Here is a 20,540-nt window from a genome sequence, read left to right as displayed (position 1 = left end):
TTATATACATAATTGTAGTTGGCTGTAAAGTGAACATTTAATTATATAAATACAGAAATATCACTTACTGATCTTCCTTAAACATCCCCCTCCAAAAGCTCTAAACATGCTTCAACTCTTACTATGTACTTTTGACCTGTTGTTACAGCTCAAATTCATAATAAAATGTGTTCAAGGCAGTTTTATAAAGCTATGTATAGTTTGGGTTTATAAAGCTATATATAGTTGAGCACTAAACATGTTTCAATTGCCTTAAAAAGGTAAATAATATAACCTCAAGATTTTCAGTGTTCCTTATGTATTCCTTGTATACAGGGAACTATACTGAACACTGCACACTCTGAGGAAACATGGCATATTGAGGTTAGATAAGCTTTTAGTGGTCTGAGAGGCCGCAGCTCTGCCTGTTCACTGCTTGAGCAGTCAAGTACACGTGTTAGGATAGGAGTCACTAGACTTCAATGGCTGCTGGTAGATAGAACTCAGTATGGGGAAGAAGCGGTAGTCTTCACCCTGCTTTCCCGCATTCTTCCAATAGAGCTCAAATTTGTGAATCTTCAGGGTGCTCTGCAAAGCCTTTCCATTTACGAAGGCCTATGCCTCGAGTGGTGGCTGGTCAATGGCTATATCTACAATAGGGGTTTCTGCTAACACAGCTATGTTGGTCGGGCTGTTGGGATATTAGATGAAGTACATGAAGAAAAAAAAATACTGATTTTGGGCAATGAGTATGGAGCAGTATCTAGCTAGAAAAAATGTGGTCACAGGTTAATTCATAATGTAGTCTCACTGCTTGTTGATATTTTAAATGGCTATGTTTAACTCTTTTAAATACTCTTTTTTCCTGATTTTCAACAATATATTGTAATGAATGTTATGGTGCTGTTTCCTTAAAAGCAGTTACTACATAGTTAACCAAGCTATTATAGCGCATAGCTGCTTTGCTTCTGTATGGTTAACTCAGTACACTTATATAGATCTTTTATATTCAAAGTGCTTTACAATCATTATCGGATTGTCTCACAGCCTTTTGAGGTAGTTATAGATGATATACCTATTTTGCAAATAATGAATTGAATCAAAGAGGTTATGTGACTTGCCCAAGGCCAGAGTGTGACGCTTCTGTCTGAGTCATAGTTAAAAGATTGGAAGACCCTTTTACCTGGTCCTGGTTTCAAACTACTAGACCATGACTTTTTTCTTAATGGATGGTTGTATTTATTCTAATTTCCAAGTTGCTAAAATGTCCAGTGTCTCCCTTGGGAGCTCTATGACCATTTACATAGAAGTGCAAAGAGCCATTATTATTCAGTTGCCACTGTGACACTTACAGTTCTGTGTGTGCCTGAATCACCCCCAACTTGAGTGTGGGAGTTGAGTTTCACACAAAATATTCACACATTAAAAATACAAAATACAAATCGTATGATTATGAGCTGTCAAACCAATGAAACAACCACCCCCAAATAAAATAGGAGAGTCACCTCATCATAGGTGAGATATGACCAAGTGGAAAAAGCTTGCCCTTCGGCTCTTCTGTAGAAGAAAGCTGTCTTTTCCAAAGTTCATCCTGCTCCCAGGTGATGGGCAAAGGATGGATTATCTACTCCAATAATAGTATCCTATAATTGCATTGCAATTTGAGAGAAATGTTTAAACCGTAAGCATCCACACTGTGTGGAATTTCTCTGAAACATGTTGAAGTTTCAGTATTATATAGTCCAGTGAGAGACTCTACTTGAGATAGTATGGTTTGTAAAATTGTTTTTTTTTCCCAAAGAAGTTTCTGAAGTATTTTGGTTATTTACCTTAAATAGATATTTATATGATGGATCCTAATTTCAGAGAAGTCCTGTTTTTATCAGGTACATTTTCCCCACTTAAATAATTGTGGTGTTGGAACGTTAGTGTTAGGAATGCACTTTGAATGCAGAGTTAAAAAACAAAGTCATCTATAAAGAAAAAAGTCTTGCCTATTGTTTAGTGGATTGAAATAATCTGTTGGAAAATTGCAGAAAGTCAAGGGTAAGAGGACATTTATGTGTAAAATGAATGTGTGTGTTTGCACAATGTGCTTACTTTGGTAGCCATTGAATCAATTTTAACTCAATTCACTAAAAATTAGAAAATTGTTGAAGTGCAATGCAGCATTTTATGGAGATGTAATTCTAGCAAATATACATCATGTTTAACCCTATTACTGCAATATTACTGTTATAAATGTTTTGAGTATGGGATTTCACTTCCCTACAAATTTGGCTACAAACACATGGGCTTATATTTGTGGAACATCTGTAAGTTCTTCTATTGGTAGTTAGTAGCAGTTTTTCCCTATTTAGAATACCTATTACTAGTATTTCTGCTCAAGTGTAATATGTGGTTAAAGGGAAAATCTCTTTTTAAGATAACTTTGTTAATAAATTATATTTCATTCAAATTTTAACAAAAAAATTGGAAGGAGCTCAAGTCTTTCCCGGGAAGTATTAATATTATGTTTTGACACAAGTAAATGTACTTTTCTTTTTGGAAATCCGCTACTTTGTTAATGCAAAGTAATTCAGGGTTGGAATTGGTGATTCCTTCCAAGGAAGAGTTACAGTAGAAGTGGAAGGTAATGTTGGTAATTCAGTCAAAAGGATGGCGCTTTTTGAGTCTGTACTGTAGCAGTATTCCATTGTGGTATCAAGGGAATAGTACTGAGACATAAAGTAATCATTACAAATCCCATACCAGTAAGATAAGTATTAGCACTTGTGTTCTGACTAAATGGAATAATTGCATTTTGCCTACCTAAAATTTTTATATTACTTCCAAATGGTTAAGAGCTTCTTCATTTTTCTCTGTTGTTAATATTGGACTACTAGACATGGTTGAAGTGCATTTTGTAATCTATAAGCGGTTTGTAAAATTTGAGGTCTTTGGTGATCCTTGGATTGAAAGGCACTTTATACTTTAAATATTTTATAGTGAAATCTTGGCTCCATAGAAATCAATGGCAAACCTACCATTAACTTCAGTGGAACCAGGATTTCAGCTTGAATGTGTCTGTTCTCAGGCCTGGTCTACAGTAAGAATTTATATTGGTATAGCTTTGTCACTCGGGTGTGAAAAATCCACGCTCCTGGGAAACGTAGCTATATTGACCTAACCCATAGTGTAGACAGTGCTAGGTTGCCTGTTGGGGAGGTGGATTATCTATGCCGATTGGAGAAGCCCTGTTGTCAGCATAGGTGTATCTACACTGAAGCACTACAGCAGTACTGAACAGCTGTATTGCTCTAGCATTTTCAGTGTAAGCATATCACTATTCTCATCTACTGCAAAAACCCACAGATTGGAGTAGTCTTTATTCCTCTGCTGTCATAAGTGTTATTCCTAATTGGTCCTTCCTGTAAGGGATATCCTTTCATTTTCAGTATATTTTTCTGATAAATATTTAATTTTCAAAAAGGAAAAGTCTCCTTTTACAAAATAGACCATTTAAGCACAAATTCACTTGAGTAGGGTAAAGTCTTATAGTCCCTATCTCTCCATTTCAAAATTGCAGGGACATGAACAAAGTGCCTTATTAACTTAAGCACATTTGAAAATAGGATGTAGACTCCTAAGTCACTTGATTTCACACAAAGTAGATTTTTAATGCTTTTGCATTAAGCTAATTAATCTTCATAATTTTACATCAATGTATTTAATATCTTTGTGTTACGTTTTATTTTTATTTATACACAGCAGCATTTAGAGCAAACTTCAAATATTTAAAGTAGGTTTGTGATTCATAAACACAAATGTCTCCTGTTGCTTCAGCATATCGTTTTTCAGTCCCATTCACTAGGTGTGTAAGTCTGGTAGTTTGCTCCAGAGTCATTTTTAAGGGGAGAGATTCACAAGTTGGTTCATTTGAGCAAGAATGCAATTTTAGGTCTCTTGCCATTTTGCTGATGGGATTCAGTTAATAAGATACAGTGCTGGGGTGGCTTACTTGAAAGAAGCACTGATTTTTCTGTGATGCTTATGGTATATTTTAAATTAACATGTTCAAGGACTGATTATTTTTGAATCTGTTGAAAAGTGTTTAGGCCAAATTCTTTCTTGTAAATATTTAACGGAAAATTGCATTTATTTCAATCAGCTGCAGCTTGAAAAAATCATTTTAAAATTCACTTTTTGCCAAGTGAGAGCTAAGAAATATATTTCCAAATAGTATTTTAAATTATGGTGTGTAAATATTGGTCCTTTCTGTATTTCAGAGCGGAATTTTAAAAGTGTATCTTCGTTTGTTTTGCTATATAATTTGATTACCGAAAGAAAGGAACAGACTAGACTACATGAATGTCACCGAATGGTTCCGATAAAATGTGCGAAAAGTGGTCCTTTCTCTCCTCTTCCTCTGAACACAGATGTTCTGTTTTTAGAACCAAACCCTGCTTAACATGAAATGTTTGAGAAGTGGTCTTTCTCTTTCTCCCCCCCCACCCCTACTCCCATTTTCAGCTTCTGACTGGGACTTTTGAAATATCATGAAAAATGGTTCTGTTATGATATATTTCCAGATGCTCCAGGTTGGATTGGGAGGAGTCTGTGCCCATTAAACCAAAGTTGTGGCGGGAGAATCAAGTCCATCGGTCTTGCCCTTGAAAGCTAGTCCTTCCATTCAGTCTGTAGAGGAAAGAGGATGTGCAGGAAGGATTGGGTACTAGCAAGGCCTTTTGGGGAAAAAGTGGTTGGGGGAGTGTCACAGGGATCCCACCCAAGTTTGGATAATTTAAACATGAATCATATATGTCTGAACTATTAGATGCTTATTGAAACTGACCCTAAACCTTTGGAGGCCCATCTACTACTATTCAGAATTCCTGATGAAGTTAAGGCTTTTTCACATTCCAATATGACTGCTCGAGTGTCAGGGTAAAAAATATATATATATGTGTCATACTAGCATCGCCATCAATGGTACAGCAAGAGGAGAGGGAGAGATTCATTTATTTGGACTTTTATGACCTGATGTGCAGACAGCTAAAAAAAATTGAAGTTAATTGCCCCACTATGCTATTCGTAGTTTTGTTTTATTTTTGAGTTTCGTACATTTGGTTATACTGGATTACACTGGTCTACAATTTTTGAGAAGTCGTCTGCTTCAGAGATAAAATGTGCTATTTATTATGTATTTTGATGTGCTGAATTCAAATATGACAATTAAAACAACTGATTGGCTACTGTTTCTAAGATATTTAAGTTTTTACATTTTATGTCTATGTATATTGTGTAGATAGTAGAGTTTTAATCCTAAATTGTAAACCTAGGTCTTTTCATGTGTTTATGGTTGCTTTACATGATAATATTTCACCTGTCCTGTTTATGTAACACTTTAAAAATCAGCAAAAGGGTTATATAAATAAAATTTATTATGAAACAAAAGGCAAAAAACTATTCTGTACATAGTTTAGTCCTATTCAGTGTCTACTCGGCGCTTCTTGGCTTGTCTCTTGTATTCATTAAATGGAGCATCTCTTGTCACTGTCCAGCAATAGTCTGCAAGCATTGATGGGCTCCATTTGCCCTGATAGCGTTTCTCCATTGTTGCAATGTCCTGGTGAAATCGCTCGCCGTGCTCGTCGCTCACTGCTCCGCAGTTCGGTGGGAAAAAAAATCTAGATGAGTGCAAAAAATGTATCTTTAGTGACATGTTGCAATCAAGACTTTTGTATGCCTTGAGGAGGTTTTCCACCAACAACCTGTAGTTATCTGCCTTGTTGTTTCGGAGAAAATTTATTGCCACTAACTGGAAGGCTTTCCATGCCGTCTTTTCCTTGCCACGCAGTGCATGGTCAAATGCATCATCTCGAAGAAGTTCACAAATCTGAGGACCAACAAAGACACCTTCCTTTATCTTAGCTTCACTTAACCTTGGAAATTTTCCACGGAGGTACTTGAAAGCTGCTTGTGTTTTGTCAATGGCCTTGACAAAGTTCTTCATCAGACCCAGCCTGATGTGTAAGGGTGGTAACAAAATCTTCCTTGATTCAACAAGTGGTCGATGCTGAACACTTTTCCTCTCAGGCTCCAATGACTGTCGGAGTGGCCAATCTTTCTTGATGTAGTGGGAATCTCTTGCCTGACTATCCCATTCGCAGAGAAAACAGCAGATTCCACTGCTGTAGTCTGGAGCCCAACAGCTCTGCCTTACGCTTGGGTAGTTCCAAATCCCTGACAAGGTCATTCAGTTCACCTTGTGTTATGAGGTGTGGTTCAGAGGAGGAGGATGGGAGAAAATGTGGGTCCTGTGACATTGATGGTTCAGGACCAGAAGTTTCATCCTCTTCCTCTTCCTCATCTGACTCAAGTGAGAATGATTCTGGTGCATCAGGAACCGGCAGTCCTTCTGCGTGGGGTACTGGGCGTATAGCTGATGGAATGTTTGGATAATGCACAGTCCACTTTTTCTTCTTTGACACACCTTTCCCAACTGGAGGCACCATGCAGAAGTAACAATTGCTGGTATGATCTGTTGGCTCTCTCCAAATCATTGGCACTGCAAAAGGCATAGATTTCCTTTTCCTGTTCAACCACTGGCGAAGATTTGTTGCACAAGTGTTGCAGCATATGTGTGGGGCCCACCTCTTGTCCTGATCTCCAATTTTGCAGCCAAAATAAAGGTGATAGGCTTTCTTAACCATAGTGGTTATACTGCGCTTTTGTGATGCAAAAGTCACTTCACCACAAACATAGCAGAAGTTATCTGCACTGTTCACACAAGTACGAGGCATCTCTGCTCACTTTGGCTAAACAGAAATGTGTCCCTTTGCAAAATCAAACACTGACAAATAAGAGAGCACGACACTGTATGATTTCTAGAGCTGATATAGGGCAATTTGTTCAGCAGAGTGATGTAAGCTTCGTTATGATTGCATCATCCATGACTTCTAGGAATAACATGATGCAATTCATATCATGTATGACGCAATACCAGCTTCAGATTGCATCATTCATTGGTTTGCCTAAAAAGCAAGTACTGTCCAAACCCAGTCATAGATTTATTCATAGATCCAGTCAAAGATGTATTTTAGTCATTTCTGGTTTAAATTGAGATCCCTTCCCTTTATAACTCACTTATCCTCCGCCATTCCCAAGTCAAGGGTCGTATATACTGACCCAATAGCATATCTTGAAAACTAGAGCCAATCAACAATTTTAAGCATCATTTTCGTTCTCAGTGACCCAGAATTAGTAAAGTTTGACTACATTTATTTCAGAAGCATTTTGGCTGTAGAGCAGTGTATCTGGATGCTGCCATTCACTTTCTCACTTTTTTTATTGTTAATATCCAGAGTCACTTGTCTGGTTGCCTTTATGTTCAATTATTCCATTTGCTTTTTACTTTGTTGCCTTGAGAGTTAAAAATGGAAATATCCTGGTTAATGTCATATTCAGAGCAAAAAATATATATAGATAGATTGTAAAGAAGCTGTGAAATTTTAGGAAGATACTGTAAAGTGAGAGAGACCTCATCTTTTATTACCAAAGTTGAGTCATAGTTTGGCATAGTCTACAAAAAGCTCAGTAGAGGTGCATATGCCCCCCCCCCCCCCACAGATACTTTAAAATTTAATGCCTCTTCCTATTCACGTCTGCTCCTTTAAAAAAAAAAAAAAAAAAAAAAAAAAAAAAAGTTTGGGCCTGAAGGTTCAACCGTAGAAGACCTTTTGTTTTCACAGAAGGTGATGAAATTGGCACTCTTTCCTTTTTCAAAACAATAATCTTATGAAATTTACATAATTTCAGTTCTTTGTATACTTACTTCTAGTTCCTGTTTTTTATGGGAAAGTTGGCATGTCTAAAAGTATTGTTCAGTGTAATTCCTGGGCATGTGAATAGCAACTAGGGATCCTCATACAGGAGTATGATTTGTCTCTCTAGTATCAGAAATGGCCCTTCACTGAGTTCTCACAGAGATCCAAACGTTTTATTCCGGAGATGTAATGGTAATCTTGATTAATATGATTAGAGGCAAGCAACTGAAGCTGTAGTTTATTTGAAAAGGGTGTGCAATGCAAATTAAGTTTTATTATAAATACTCTGTCTATTATCTTTGTAGCCACTTCATAGATCAGGTTGCACTTGATTTCCATTATTTAATTTTGCTTTCACTCCCCCTCACTGTCACCTTAAATCCATAAGAAAGGAAATATTTGAAAAAATATTCTAACTTTAGCCAAAAACGGAAACAGAGGAGAGAGATGAAATTATACTTATTCCATTCACCTACTTTTGCTCTGTCACACAGGAACAAAGTTTGGTTGATAAAACTGATTTTAAAAGTTAAGATTTTAAATCGGAGTGCTACTATGGTTCTGCTTTGTCAAGCTTAAAATAGGATGTTGATTGATTACTGAAGACACAAGATTTCTAAACATCTCTTTCCTTTGTGAAGTTGGACCTCAAAATGAGCGCCAACTGTAGGGAATATCAGTTGAGAGAGAAGAATTTTTCCACCAAAATTGAAGTTAATCAGACTTTGTAAATTAAAGCAAATATTAAAAGTGGTGGTCACCATAGTTAAAACATTATTCTAGCTCTAACCCCTACCCCAACTTTAGCTTCAAGATGCAGAGCTGTTAACATTTAAATGTAAATGTATTGGTTTAATCTGTTTGATGTGAGGAAAGGGGATTCCTCCTGCACCCCCAACTCTCCTTCTCTTTCCTACAAACCACCTAAAATGGTCACTTCTTATGGAGCTTAGGATGTCTGCAGGAAGGGTGTACGCTGGTGGGTTGGAGAGCCCACAGCATTTGGGGGGACATCAAAGGAGGTGGAAGCAGAGTGTGGGTAGCATTGCACCCCTTCTGCAGATGTTTAGCATGGGTATGGAATCTTTGGGCCTCCTTTATACATTGTAACAAAGGAAAAAAGGACGCAAGCACAATATGATTTTTTGGTTTTGAACTTTGCTAGACATCTTTATGGTACCTAAACAACATTACTCTGCCCTTGTTGTAGTGCCCTGAGAAAATAACAAGCTAATGGAGTTTGAACTATTTGTTATGGAAAGATATAATCTTACCAGTGATCATAAAAACTGGTATATTAATAATCATATAGTAGTTGCTTCTTTAAACACTGCATTTGTTGCTGTTAGTATTAATCTGAAATAATCTTTTAGGATCAATGAGGGAAGGAAGGGTCATATCCCTGCACTGCCAACTTCCTACAGTAGTGGGCAACTGGGGGAAACCTTGATCCTTCATGTTATCTTATTCTTTGTAAATGTCAGATAAGCATCTAAACTTCTGGAGATTTAACTAACTCTTTTGACATTTGCCCATTTTTGAGCTTACAGAGAGCTTTTTGTCAGGTGTGGGAAATGTACTCGAGTGTCAATACAAGGTGGAACAGATTGTTTAGTATAAGTAGATAACGGGGGGAGGGATAGCTCAGTGGTTTGAGCATTGGCCTGCTAAACCCAGGGTTGTGAGTTCAATCCTTGAGGGGGCCACTTAGGGATCTGGGGCAAAATCAGTACTTGGTCCTGCTAGTGAAGGCAGGGGGCTGGACTCGATGACCTTTCAAGGTCCCTTCCAGCTCTAGGAGATAGGATATCTCCATTAATTATAATTATAACATATTTCAAGGGACCATTCAAGATGAAGTGTCCAGTTAACTCCCCTCCAGTCATTGGGGGGAGGGGGAGAAAACAAAAAAGCTGGGGGGGGGGAGTTAGTGAGTTACAGATTGTTGCAATAAGCCATAAATTCAGTGTCCATGATGTTTAGTATGTAGCAAATTTATTAATTTAAGCTCCCGAGCTCGTCTTTTGAAGGTGTTAGAGACCTCTCAGTCATCCTCCTCAAAGGAAACCTGCACAACACCTTCAAAAGAAGAGCCTGGGAGTTTAAATTCAAGAATTTAAAAAATACTAGATCTCTCCCAAATCCTTCGGAGCCCTGATCATCAAGTTGACCTCCTTACAAACTCCCAAATCATTTTCACTGAGATAAAAAATAGTTATGTCTGGTGTTTGCTCCCTGACTGCCAAGATGTATACCAGGGCCACAGGTGGTTCCAGAGCATGACCCTCCTTCTCTGCCACCTCAGGATTGCCTTGCCACTGAGACCCAGCTGTAAACCTCCAGAAGACCTGGCAGCCTTATGTGCTTGGTTTTCATTACTTTGCTTGCAGATACATGCCACTCCTCACCTGACCTGTTTGCTTGGTACTGAAACTGGGGACATAGTAAAATTAGCTATTCAGAATGCCAGACTCTGATTTTCCATCTGGGATCCCATAAAAGTCCTGTATGCAATTTGAATGGCATCATTCAATTGTTTGAATTCCCTGTGTCCCTAGTCCTAGTTGGGCTGCAGTTATTGGTGCCCCAATTGTGAATAAGTGGAAATCAAAGATGTGCAGGTAGCCATGATATTGTTAGGTCCTTTTTTAAAACTGCCACTGGCAACTAGTTTCCCAGTCATGGGGTTGCAGACATCCTGACAGATGGCAACACAGTTTATGTGCCCAAGTGATAAATGCAATCATGTAGTTGTTTGGTGTGTTTCTTTATCTTTATTTGCATGCTTCAGAAAACTCTTCTGGGCCCTACTATATTTCATTAGTTATTGTTTAAAATGATTTCTGTATATTCATACTACTCTTTTTCCGGCATTCAAATGTTTTATAATATCGAAGTAGTAGTTTTGTGTTTGTGATAATGAACATTATTTATTTTTAACCAAGAACAAGAGTAACTTTTCTTTCTTTCTTTCTTTCTTTCTTTCTTTCTTTCTTTCTTTCTTTCTTTCTTTCTTTCTTTCTTTCTTTCTTTCTTTCTTTCTTTCTTTCTTTCTTTCTTTCTTGATATTTCTGCCTATTAAATGGGAAATAAGTCAGCTTTAAAAAAAGCTGCTGTTAACTTTCTGCCTTACTATGTTCATGGCACTGCCAAGACTAATCCCAGAAAAGCTTGCAGTGAGCATTTTATGATCCTCCTATCCTTGCTGCAATGAACTAATCTGGCTTTAATATATTGTCAGATAAATTAGACACACTGACGTTCTTGGAGTTTCTTATGGGTGTGTTTCTTAATGCTTCCCATCCCCCAACTGGTCATCAAACTCTCTTCTGATGTAATGATTCTGCCCTCACTATTTCATACATTAATATTGTTAAGCCAAATAAGACACAGGAGAGGGGAAAATGTACAGTATTTTTCAAGATTTCTAAAGTGTACAAAATGGTTTTAAGACAATGGTAAGAATCTGTCACATTAAATTATTTTCTAAATTTTATGAAGGCTTAAATGAGTATTTGAATATCTTAAGAGATGATAGAGTTGTAATTCTGCCTGTGGAACTCATGTTTAATTTCTAGACTAAAAGGCTGGAAATTTGTGGCTTAGTCCTTAGATTCTCATGCATTTCTGTTTTTTATGGTAACACTGAAGTCTGAGTAAGTCTGCACTTGGATTTTTGACTAAAATTGCTCACCCCTTGCTATTACCAGCAACAGTGGGAGCACCAATGTATACAGGTCTGCACAAGACAGTGCTTAAAAGCCAGAAGCAGCAGATGCTGGGCCTAGCACTTGCATCATCCCTGCCATCACAGGAGATGACCCTGGAGGTAGCAATGGTGGGAAATATAGCCACAAATTCAAACTGTAAAAGGGGCTTTCATGTGAAAATCTCTTGAGCTTGTTACTTTTTAGAAAGACCTTGATTCCTGATCTGCAGTCCTTGCACAAAATTTCCACTGGCTGTAGGGTTTAACCATTTGGTTTTTAAAGTCTGAGTAAACTACTTTGATTATCTCTTTAAAATAGGGAGGAAGAATAAAGAACTAAACCGATTTATATGGCATATTTACTGGTGTGAAAATATTTTCTTTTAATTAAGCTAGTAGTACCTCTGCATTTCTACATATAAAAGTTGTATTTTGCATATTTTTGTTTTGCTACAATTCTGTGTATTAAAGTATTGGGAAGGGTATTTTTGACAGTAAACTAATGTATTTTAAACTTTAAATAGGTGTCTCAATGCATGTACCTATTGCAAAACCAAGCATGCCAGAGGAGACCTAGCAAGTTATCCAATTGAAGAACTAGTGGACAGAGCCAAACAGTCTTTTCAAGGTAAGGTTATTTCAGTTACCTAAATCAGCTTTAAGATTACAAGATCTTACTCCCACAGGTAATTTCCTTTTTATAAGATAGACTTGGTAGTAGGTTAATGTATTATTTGTATTACAAATATGTTGTAAGTGTGCTTGCTGGTGCCCGCTGTATTTAATTCCTTCATTCATTACATTATGCACCAGTACTTTCAGGAGTTAGTATTTCCACAGAAATATTTCATTGGTCTTAATCTTGTTTATACAAAGGTCCATCTCAAGGTTTATTGATGATGATGATGATGATGATTTGAATTTTTTTTTCCACCCTTCTTAAAAATAGGAGGGGAAAACGTTTTCTGATTTCAGATCCTTTTATGTGACGCACAATAAAAATTGCTTGTGTTTTAAAACTAATTTTAGCGGCTCTTAATCCTTCACTTTATGTATTGTAAAGTAGTAAGAACAACAATTATTTTGCATAGAATGTATGCTTACAGTAAAAGCAAATTTCATTAAAACCTCATTAGAGTTCTTATGATGCTGTGTTTTTAGGATGCGTCACTGTTCTAAAAATGGGTCCTTTGGAGTTCCTCTAGGATGTTTGTCAGTGATGCTGGGTTTAGGATTCATTTTGAAACAATTAAGATCCACAGTATCTCTTACTAGGAGCTATTATATGCTTAAAATCTAAATGGAAAAATTGTAATGACGTCTTTTGATTTATTATTGGATGTGTGAATGTTTAATTGGGATGGCTACTAATAAGCTGCCATTTCCTATGTTTTTAACTACTCATAGCTCATACACTTGCGTGGGAAGCATTACAATCCTCATGGTAGAATGCTAATGTTTACAGTTTGTCCCTGGATAGATCTCTAATTTTACCCTTCCTTCAAGTAAATACAAATACAGCTATTGTGCCAACTTCATCCCTTGTGTAAACTCACTAAAGTAAATGGCATTGTTCCATGGATTAATTTGCCCACTATGTTAAAGTAGCACAAATGTTCTAATTTAAACCCAGGGAAATGAAATTGAATGGCTTCTCTCTACATCCTTAAGTCTTCTTGTTGTGTCTAGATGTAGACAGATATGGTGTGTGATATCTCATTTCTTTTTAGACACCTGCAGTGTCTATGAACAAGAAGTATGGGTTATTCTTTACTTAACTATGAACGTTCTTGTTCTTCTTCGAGTGCTTGTTCACGTCCATTCCACATTAGGTGTGCGCGCGCCGCGTGCACGAATCGTCGGAAACTTTTCCCTCAGCGGCTCCCGTCGGGCCCGCAGGGTCTCCCCGCCAGAGCGGCGCCCCGCCCTCGCGTATATATATCCCTGCCGGCCCGACCCTCCCTCAGTTCCTTCTTACCGCCCGTGGCGACGTTGGAACAATTCTGTCTCTCGCCTGAGAGTGTCCCTTAGCATAGCCATTAGCAATAGTTATCAGTTCGTAATATAATTAGTTCTTCACAAAGACCAAAAATATCTTGGTGATAGGGGTTTGGTCAACCCCGGCACCGGCCCTGGGCGGCGGGGCATGCCGCACGCCCAAGGCTTCAAGGCTTGTGCCGCGTGTCGCAGGCCTATGCCAGTGAGCGACCCGCACGAGTCGTGTCTCCGTTGCCTCGGGGAAGCACACCAGAAGGAGCGCTGTAAAATTTGTAAGGCTTTCAAGCCCAGGACTAAGAAAGAGAGAAACTTTCGTCTTAAACAGCTCCTCATGGAGACGGCGTTACAGCCCTCCTCTTCCGCGGCACCGTCGGCTTCGGTGCGGAGTGCCCCGGCATCGGTCCGCGACCCGACACCGGCGGTGCAGACTAAACCTACGGTGCCGCCACGGCGAGATCACGCCCGGCACCGGTCTTCTTCGCCGGCCAAGTCCAAGAGCCAGCCCAAGGCCCGGGGTCGCTCCCCACACAAGAAGGTGGCACCGGCAAAGACCGCAAGTGCGGCCAAGGCCGTGACGGCCCCGATACAGGTCCCGGTACCAGTGGCTCCGGCGCCGAAAGGCCCGTCGAGCCCCGGGACAAGCGCGTCGAGTGAGGAGGAAGGGCTGGAGGAACTGTTGGAACAGCCCTCCACCCCGGACACATTTGAGGCAGCAAAGGACCTCATTGAATTGTCCTCCGACAACACACTCCGCGCTAAAGACATTCCGCCGCGACTGCCTTCCAAGGGCAAGCCGGCGATGATGCGCCCATCGCGGTCGCCATCTCGGCACCGTTCACGGCGCCGGTCCCGGTCGAGCTCCGTCTCGGTGGGCTCCCGGCTTCCCGCCGCGCAACGGGCCACCAAACAGCCAGGCCCCGATGCGAGCGAGGCACCGTCCCAACAGCCCGGCTCGAGCAGGCACCGGGACGCTTCGATGGCGAGGTTCCCCAGACCATCCTCCCGCAGCCGTTCCCGGTCCCGCGGTCAACGGTACCGTTCCAGGTCCAGATCGGCACGGCGCTACTCACGGTCCCTGTCCCGACGGCACCGCTCTCCGACACCGGACCGGCACCGCCCCACGGCACCGCCGTGGCCCTCTAGGTCACCGTCCCTAGCGTCGGAAGAGGGCTCCGGTTTTTCCAGATATGGCCGCAGAGGGCATGCCGCTAGAGAGCACGAGGCCTCTTGGCAACCGCATTGGAGCCATCCTGGACAGTGGCCGTTCTGGACTCCGTGGGCCTATCATCAGCAAGGCCCTCCGTCCAGAACCTCGAGATCAGGCCCCTCAGGAGACCGGTCCCGCTCCCCACGGTGCCGTCCTGCCTCCCGTGCGGAGGCCACGGTCTCCAGACCACCTGACACAGAGAGGGCGGACTCGGCACCGAGCCCGGCACCGTCCCTGACTCAGGGCAGGGGACGCACCCCGGAGGGCCACCCCGCTGAGGAGGAGTTACAGGAGGACGAGGATGCTCAAAAGGCCATGACCACCTCCTCCTCACCGGACGAAGCCGTGGCGGGCACAACAGTGTCCGGCCCTCCCCCTATTGACCACCGGGCGCACCAGGACCTGCTCCGACGGGTAGCCCTCAACTTGGGACTACAAGCGGAGAGACGGTTGAACAGGAGGACCCGATGGTGGACATTCTGAGCCCGGAAGGTCCCTCCAGGATCGCGCTCCCGCTCATAAAAACGGTCCAGTCAAACTATAAGACCGTATGGCAAACGCCAGCCTCCTCTGCGCCAACTGCAAAAGGCGTAGAAAGAAAGTACTTTGCCCCATCCAAAGGGTTTGACTTTCTCTTCTCCCATCCGGCCCCATGTTCGCTGGTCGTCTCGGCGGTTAACGAACGGGAAAGGCATGGCCAGCAGGCCCCAGCCCCCAAGGCCAAGGAAGCAAGATGGCTAGACCTATTTGGCAGGAAAGTCTACGCGTCCGGAGGCCTCCAGTTGCGGATCGCAAACCAGCAAGCGATCCTGAATAGGCACAACTTTAACTCATGGGCATCAGTGTCCAAGTTCAAGGACGCCTTGCCTCAGGGCTCACAACCTGAGTTTACGGCCATAGTGGACGAGGGGAAGGCGGTGGCCAAAACCTCTTTACAGGCCTCACTTGACTCTGCCGACGCAGCCGCTAGAACAATCGCGTCAGGCGTTGTAATGAGACGCTCTGCATGGCTGCAGTCTTCTGGCCTCCCCCCGGAGGTACAAAACACCCTCCAGGATCTGCCGTTCGAGGGTTCGGGCTTGTTTTCAGAGCAAACAGACGCCAGACTACATAGCCTCAAGGACTCTCGGGCTACCCTCAAGTCCTTGGGGATGCATACCCCGGTGACGCAGAGGAAGCCTTTTAAGCCCCAACCTCCGCAGAGGCAGTACCATCCTCGCCCTCGGCAAGAGCCGTACCGCAGAAGGGGCAGGGATAACAGGCGTAGACGCAACAATATGCCTGACCAAGGCCAATGCCAAGGCCAAAACAAACCGCAGCCGGGAAACAAATCAGGGTTTTGAAGCTGCGATCGAGGACAGTGTACCCATCTCCGTTCCGGATCCACCCCTGTGTTTCGGGGACCGCCTGTCTCATTTCTACCGTGCTTGGTCCAGTATAACATCAGACCGTTGGGTCCTCCGCACGGTGGAGACAGGTTATACCCTCCAGTTTTCCTCGCCCCCTCCCTCCCACCCACCAACCCCGTCCCTCTTCAGGGACCCCTCTCATGAGCAACTTCTCATGCAGAAGGTACAGACCCTCCTTTCAGTGGGAGCGGTGGAAGAGGTTCCCCCGGACCTCAGAGGAAAAGGGTTCTACTCGAGATACTTCCTAATTCCCAAAGCAAAAGGGGGCCTCCGTCCTATTCTGGACCTTCGCGAGTTAAACAAATACTTGCTCAAACCACGTTTCCGTATGGTCTCCCTTGGTACCATCATTCCTTCCCTGGATCCGGGGGATTGGTACGCTGCCCTCGATATGAAAGACGCCTATTTTCACATCGCCGTCCGGCCCGCCCACCGGCGATTCCTGCGCTTCACTGTCAACCAGCGCCATTTCCAATTTACGGTCCTGCCCTTCGGCCTGGCAACAGCCCCGCGCGTTTTTACAAAATGCATGTCAGTGGTAGCGGCTTTCCTTCGAAAAAGAAGGATGCGCGTTTTCCCGTACCTGGACGATTGGCTCCTAGCGGGCAGGTCGGAGGCGGAGGTTCGCGCCCATGTGACACTGGCGCTGCATTTATTCCGGGAACTCGGCCTGTTGGTCAATGTGCCCAAGTCTTCACTAGTCCCCACACAGAGGCTGGACTTCATAGGGGCAGTCCTGGACTCGGTGGCGGCACGAGCGAGTCTTCCCGTATCGCGATTCCTGGATAGCCAGGAATCCATAACCTCCATTCAGCGATTCCCCACGACCACGGCCAGATGTTGCTTACAACTCCTGGGGCACATGGCAGCATGCACACACGTAGTCGGGCTCGCCCGTCTCAGACTCCGGCCTCTGCAGCTGTGGTTGGCCCAGGTGTATCGCCCCAACAGAGACCCATTGGACATGGTCGTCACGATCCCAGCCCGAGTGTCGGGCGCCCTCTGTTGGTGGCTCGATCAGCAGCAGGTTTGCGCGGGGGTCCCGTTCGCCGCCCCACAACTAGCTCTGACGTTAGTGACAGACGCGTCGGACCTGAGTTGGGGGGCGCACCTAGGGGACCAGCGCACTCAGGGCTTGTGGTCCAGGGAGGAACGGTTGCTCCACATCAACCTGAAGGAGCTGAGGGCAGTTCGCCTCGCCTGCCAGACCTTTCACGCCACCATAAGAGGACACAGCGTGTTGGTTCTGACGGACAACACTACCGCTATGTTTTACATAAACAAGCAGGGCGGGTCCCAGTCCTCTCCCCTCTGTCACGAGGCTCTCCTCCTCTGGGACTTCTGCATAGCCCATTCAGTGCACTTTCGGGCGGCATATCTCCCCGGGGTCCAGAACGGGCTGGCGGACCGTCTCAGCCGGTCCTATCTCATGCACGAGTGGAGGCTGAGACGAGACGTCCTCCGTTCTATTTTCTTGAGGTGGGGGTTTCCCCAGGTGGACCTCTTTGCCAACAAAGACAACTGCCAGTGCCCGCAGTTTTGCTCGTTCCAGAACCACAGTCCGGGCTCAATGGCGGACGCCTTTGCAATCCCGTGGGGCGGAAGCCTGAAGTACGCCTTCCCCCTGTTCCCACTCATTCACAGGGTCCTCCTAAAAACCCGCAGGGACAGAGCGACAGTCATTCTAATCGCCCCGGCGTGGCCACGCCAACACTGGTTCACAACTCTGTTGGAACTGTCCGTGACCACTCCGATAGCCCTCCCCCTCCATCACGACCTCATCACCCAAGATCGGGGTCGCCTACTCCACCCGAACCTGCCGTCGCTGCATCTCACGGCATGGCTTCTCTGTGGCTAAGTGATGTGGAGCACAGATGTTCCCACGAGGTCCAGCAAATCCTCCTTGGTAGTAGAAAACCCTCCACAAGGGCAACCTACCTTGCCAAGTGGAAGCGCTTCTCCCTGTGGTGTGAGCCTCAACTCTCCCAGCCCTTGCAGGCCTCGATACCTCTGATTCTGGACTACCTGCTGCACCTCAGGCGTCAAGGCCTTGCCCCCGCTTCTATTAAGGTGCATCTGGCCGCCATTTCGGCGTTCCACCCTGGGGATTCGGGCAGATCCGTGTTCTCCAACCCCATGGTAGTCCGTTTCCTCAAGGGACTGGAGAGGGTGTTCCCTTACTCACGCCCTCCTATACCCCCGTGGAACCTCAATCTGGTCCTCTCTAAGCTTATGGGGCCGCCCTTTGAACCCCTGGCCTCTTGCTCCCTCACGCACCCTTCATGGAAGGTCGCGTTCCTCGTGGCCATCACCTCGGCTAGAAGGGTATCGGAATTGAGGGCCCTCACCTCAGAGCCTCCTTATACCGTCTTTTATAAAGATAAGGTGCAGCTTAGACCTCACCCTACATTCCTCCCAAAGGTGGTCACGAATTTTCACATGGGGCAGGACATTTGTTTACCGGTGTTCTTCCCCAAGCCCCATACGGACCCAAGCCATCGCAGCCTACATACCCTGGATGTTCGGCGGGCATTGGCTTTTTATCTGGCCCGTACCAGACCTTTCCGTAAATCGACTCAGCTGTTTGTGGCCGTTGCGGATCGGATGAAGGGCCAGCCTATTTCGACGCAGCGCCTGTCGGCATGGATCGTGAGTTGCATACGAACGTGCTACGAGCTCGCCAACATGCCTGCACCTCAGATCAGGGCTCACTCCACTAGGGCCCTGGCATCCTCGACGGCCTTCTTGGCACAGGTCCCGCTCCAGGAGATCTGCAAGGCAGCCACCTGGTCGTCGGTGCATACCTTCAGAGCCCACTATGCGGTCCACCATCAGGCCAAAGATGACGCGGTGGTCGGCAGGGCGGTGCTTCAATCAGTTATTCCTTGACTCCTACCCTCCTCCAATGGTAAGCTTGTGAGTCACCTAATGTGGAATGGACGTGAACAAGCACTCGAAGAAGAAAAGACGGTTACTTACCTTCTGTAACTGTTGTTCTTCGAGATGTGTTGTTCACGTCCATTCCACTTCCCACCCTCCTTCCCCTCTGTCGGAGTCACCGGCAAGAAGGAACTGAGGGAGGGTCGGGCCGGCAGGGATATATATACGCGAGGGCGGGGCGCCGCTCTGGCGGGAAGGGAGACCCTGCGGGCCCGACGGGAGCCGCTGAGGGAAAAATTTCCGACGATTCGTGCACGCGGCGCGCGCACACCTAATGTGGAATGGATGTGAACAACACATCTCGAAGAACAACAGTTACAGAAGGTAAGTAACCGTCTTTTTCTGTGAGTTAAAGTTGTAGCTTAGATATTATTTTAATATGATTATTTTAATTTCACTAATATGAAAACATAAATGGATGCTACATAAGTAATAAGGCCACAGAAATTAAGCAAGTTCTAAGTCCATCCTTATTTAGGAACCATTTAAGCACAAATCTTCAATGGGACTTAACCTCCCTTTGTGAGTAGGAATGCTTACAATCAATGCCTAAGTTTACAAGTTTTTATTTCAACATGCACATTATACTCCTGGGGGAATTTTGTGGCACTGCGCATGTACAGAATTTATGTCCCCTGCAGATTTCTTTTCTTCCCCGCAGAAAAATGACTTTCTGATGGGGAAGCAAAAGGCAGCCACAAGAGCAGTCATGCGATCCTCCCCAGCAGCATGTTTTGGGTGCCCAGGGCAGCCAGCAGAGAGATAAATCACTGTGGGGTGGGGGGGCGGGACTGGGAAAGACCCGGCTGGTGGCTCCTATCCTGTGCCAGGCTCAGCTGCTAGTCCCAGCTGGGCTGGGGAAGACGGGACTTCCTCTTCCTCTGCATGGCATCCGGGGTCGGGTCAGACCCACCCCCAGATTTCTCCCCCAGCTGCAGGAAGCTCCGTAAACTCCCCCTGCCTCTGCTTCCTGCACCCATCACTCCTCAGCTGCAGGGGGAGGGATTCCTGTACAGGGAGCTTCTCCCTCATCCGCCCAATCCCCGTACATCCAAACCCCCTCAAACCCAGACCTTCCCACTGAGCCTCACCCCCTGCACTCAGAACCCACCCCCACGATGAGCCCCACTCCCTCTACACCTGGACCACCCCGACGAGCCACCCAGATCTCCACTGCACTGAGCCCCACTCCCCCAGTATCTGGACCCCCCACTGAGCCCCCCACACCCGTTCCCCTCTGCCAAGCTCTATCCTCCTCCTCACACACAGACCTCTCCTGTTGAGCCCCAACCACCTTCACCTGGACCCCCCTGCAGAGTCCCATTACCATTGAACCCAGAACCCCCCAACATGCCCCTGTGCATCCAGATCTCCCCCGTACCTGGATCCTCCACTGAGCTGCCTGCACCCAGGTTGCCCCACACAGAACCCTCTCAACCCACATCTGGATCCCCCCACACTTGAATCCTGCCTTGCTGAGCCTGCTTGCC

At 44.7% G+C, this 20,540-nt stretch overlaps 1 protein-coding gene across 1 annotated transcript in view; it reads left to right on the top strand.

The window, feature by feature from the left end:
* CDKAL1 (CDK5 regulatory subunit associated protein 1 like 1) overlaps positions 1 to 20,540 on the top strand; it is a 645,112-nt gene that overhangs the window by 269,242 nt on the left and 355,330 nt on the right. The window contains exon 9 of the mRNA XM_065398726.1: positions 12,021 to 12,124. Coding sequence (XP_065254798.1) covers positions 12,021 to 12,124 — 104 coding nt within the window. The remainder of the gene's footprint in view (positions 1 to 12,020; positions 12,125 to 20,540) is intronic.

This window comes from Emys orbicularis, chromosome 2 (genome assembly GCF_028017835.1).
Source record: "Emys orbicularis isolate rEmyOrb1 chromosome 2, rEmyOrb1.hap1, whole genome shotgun sequence".
NCBI lineage: Eukaryota > Metazoa > Chordata > Testudines > Emydidae > Emys > Emys orbicularis.
This window is presented reverse-complemented; position numbering and strand designations above follow the sequence as displayed.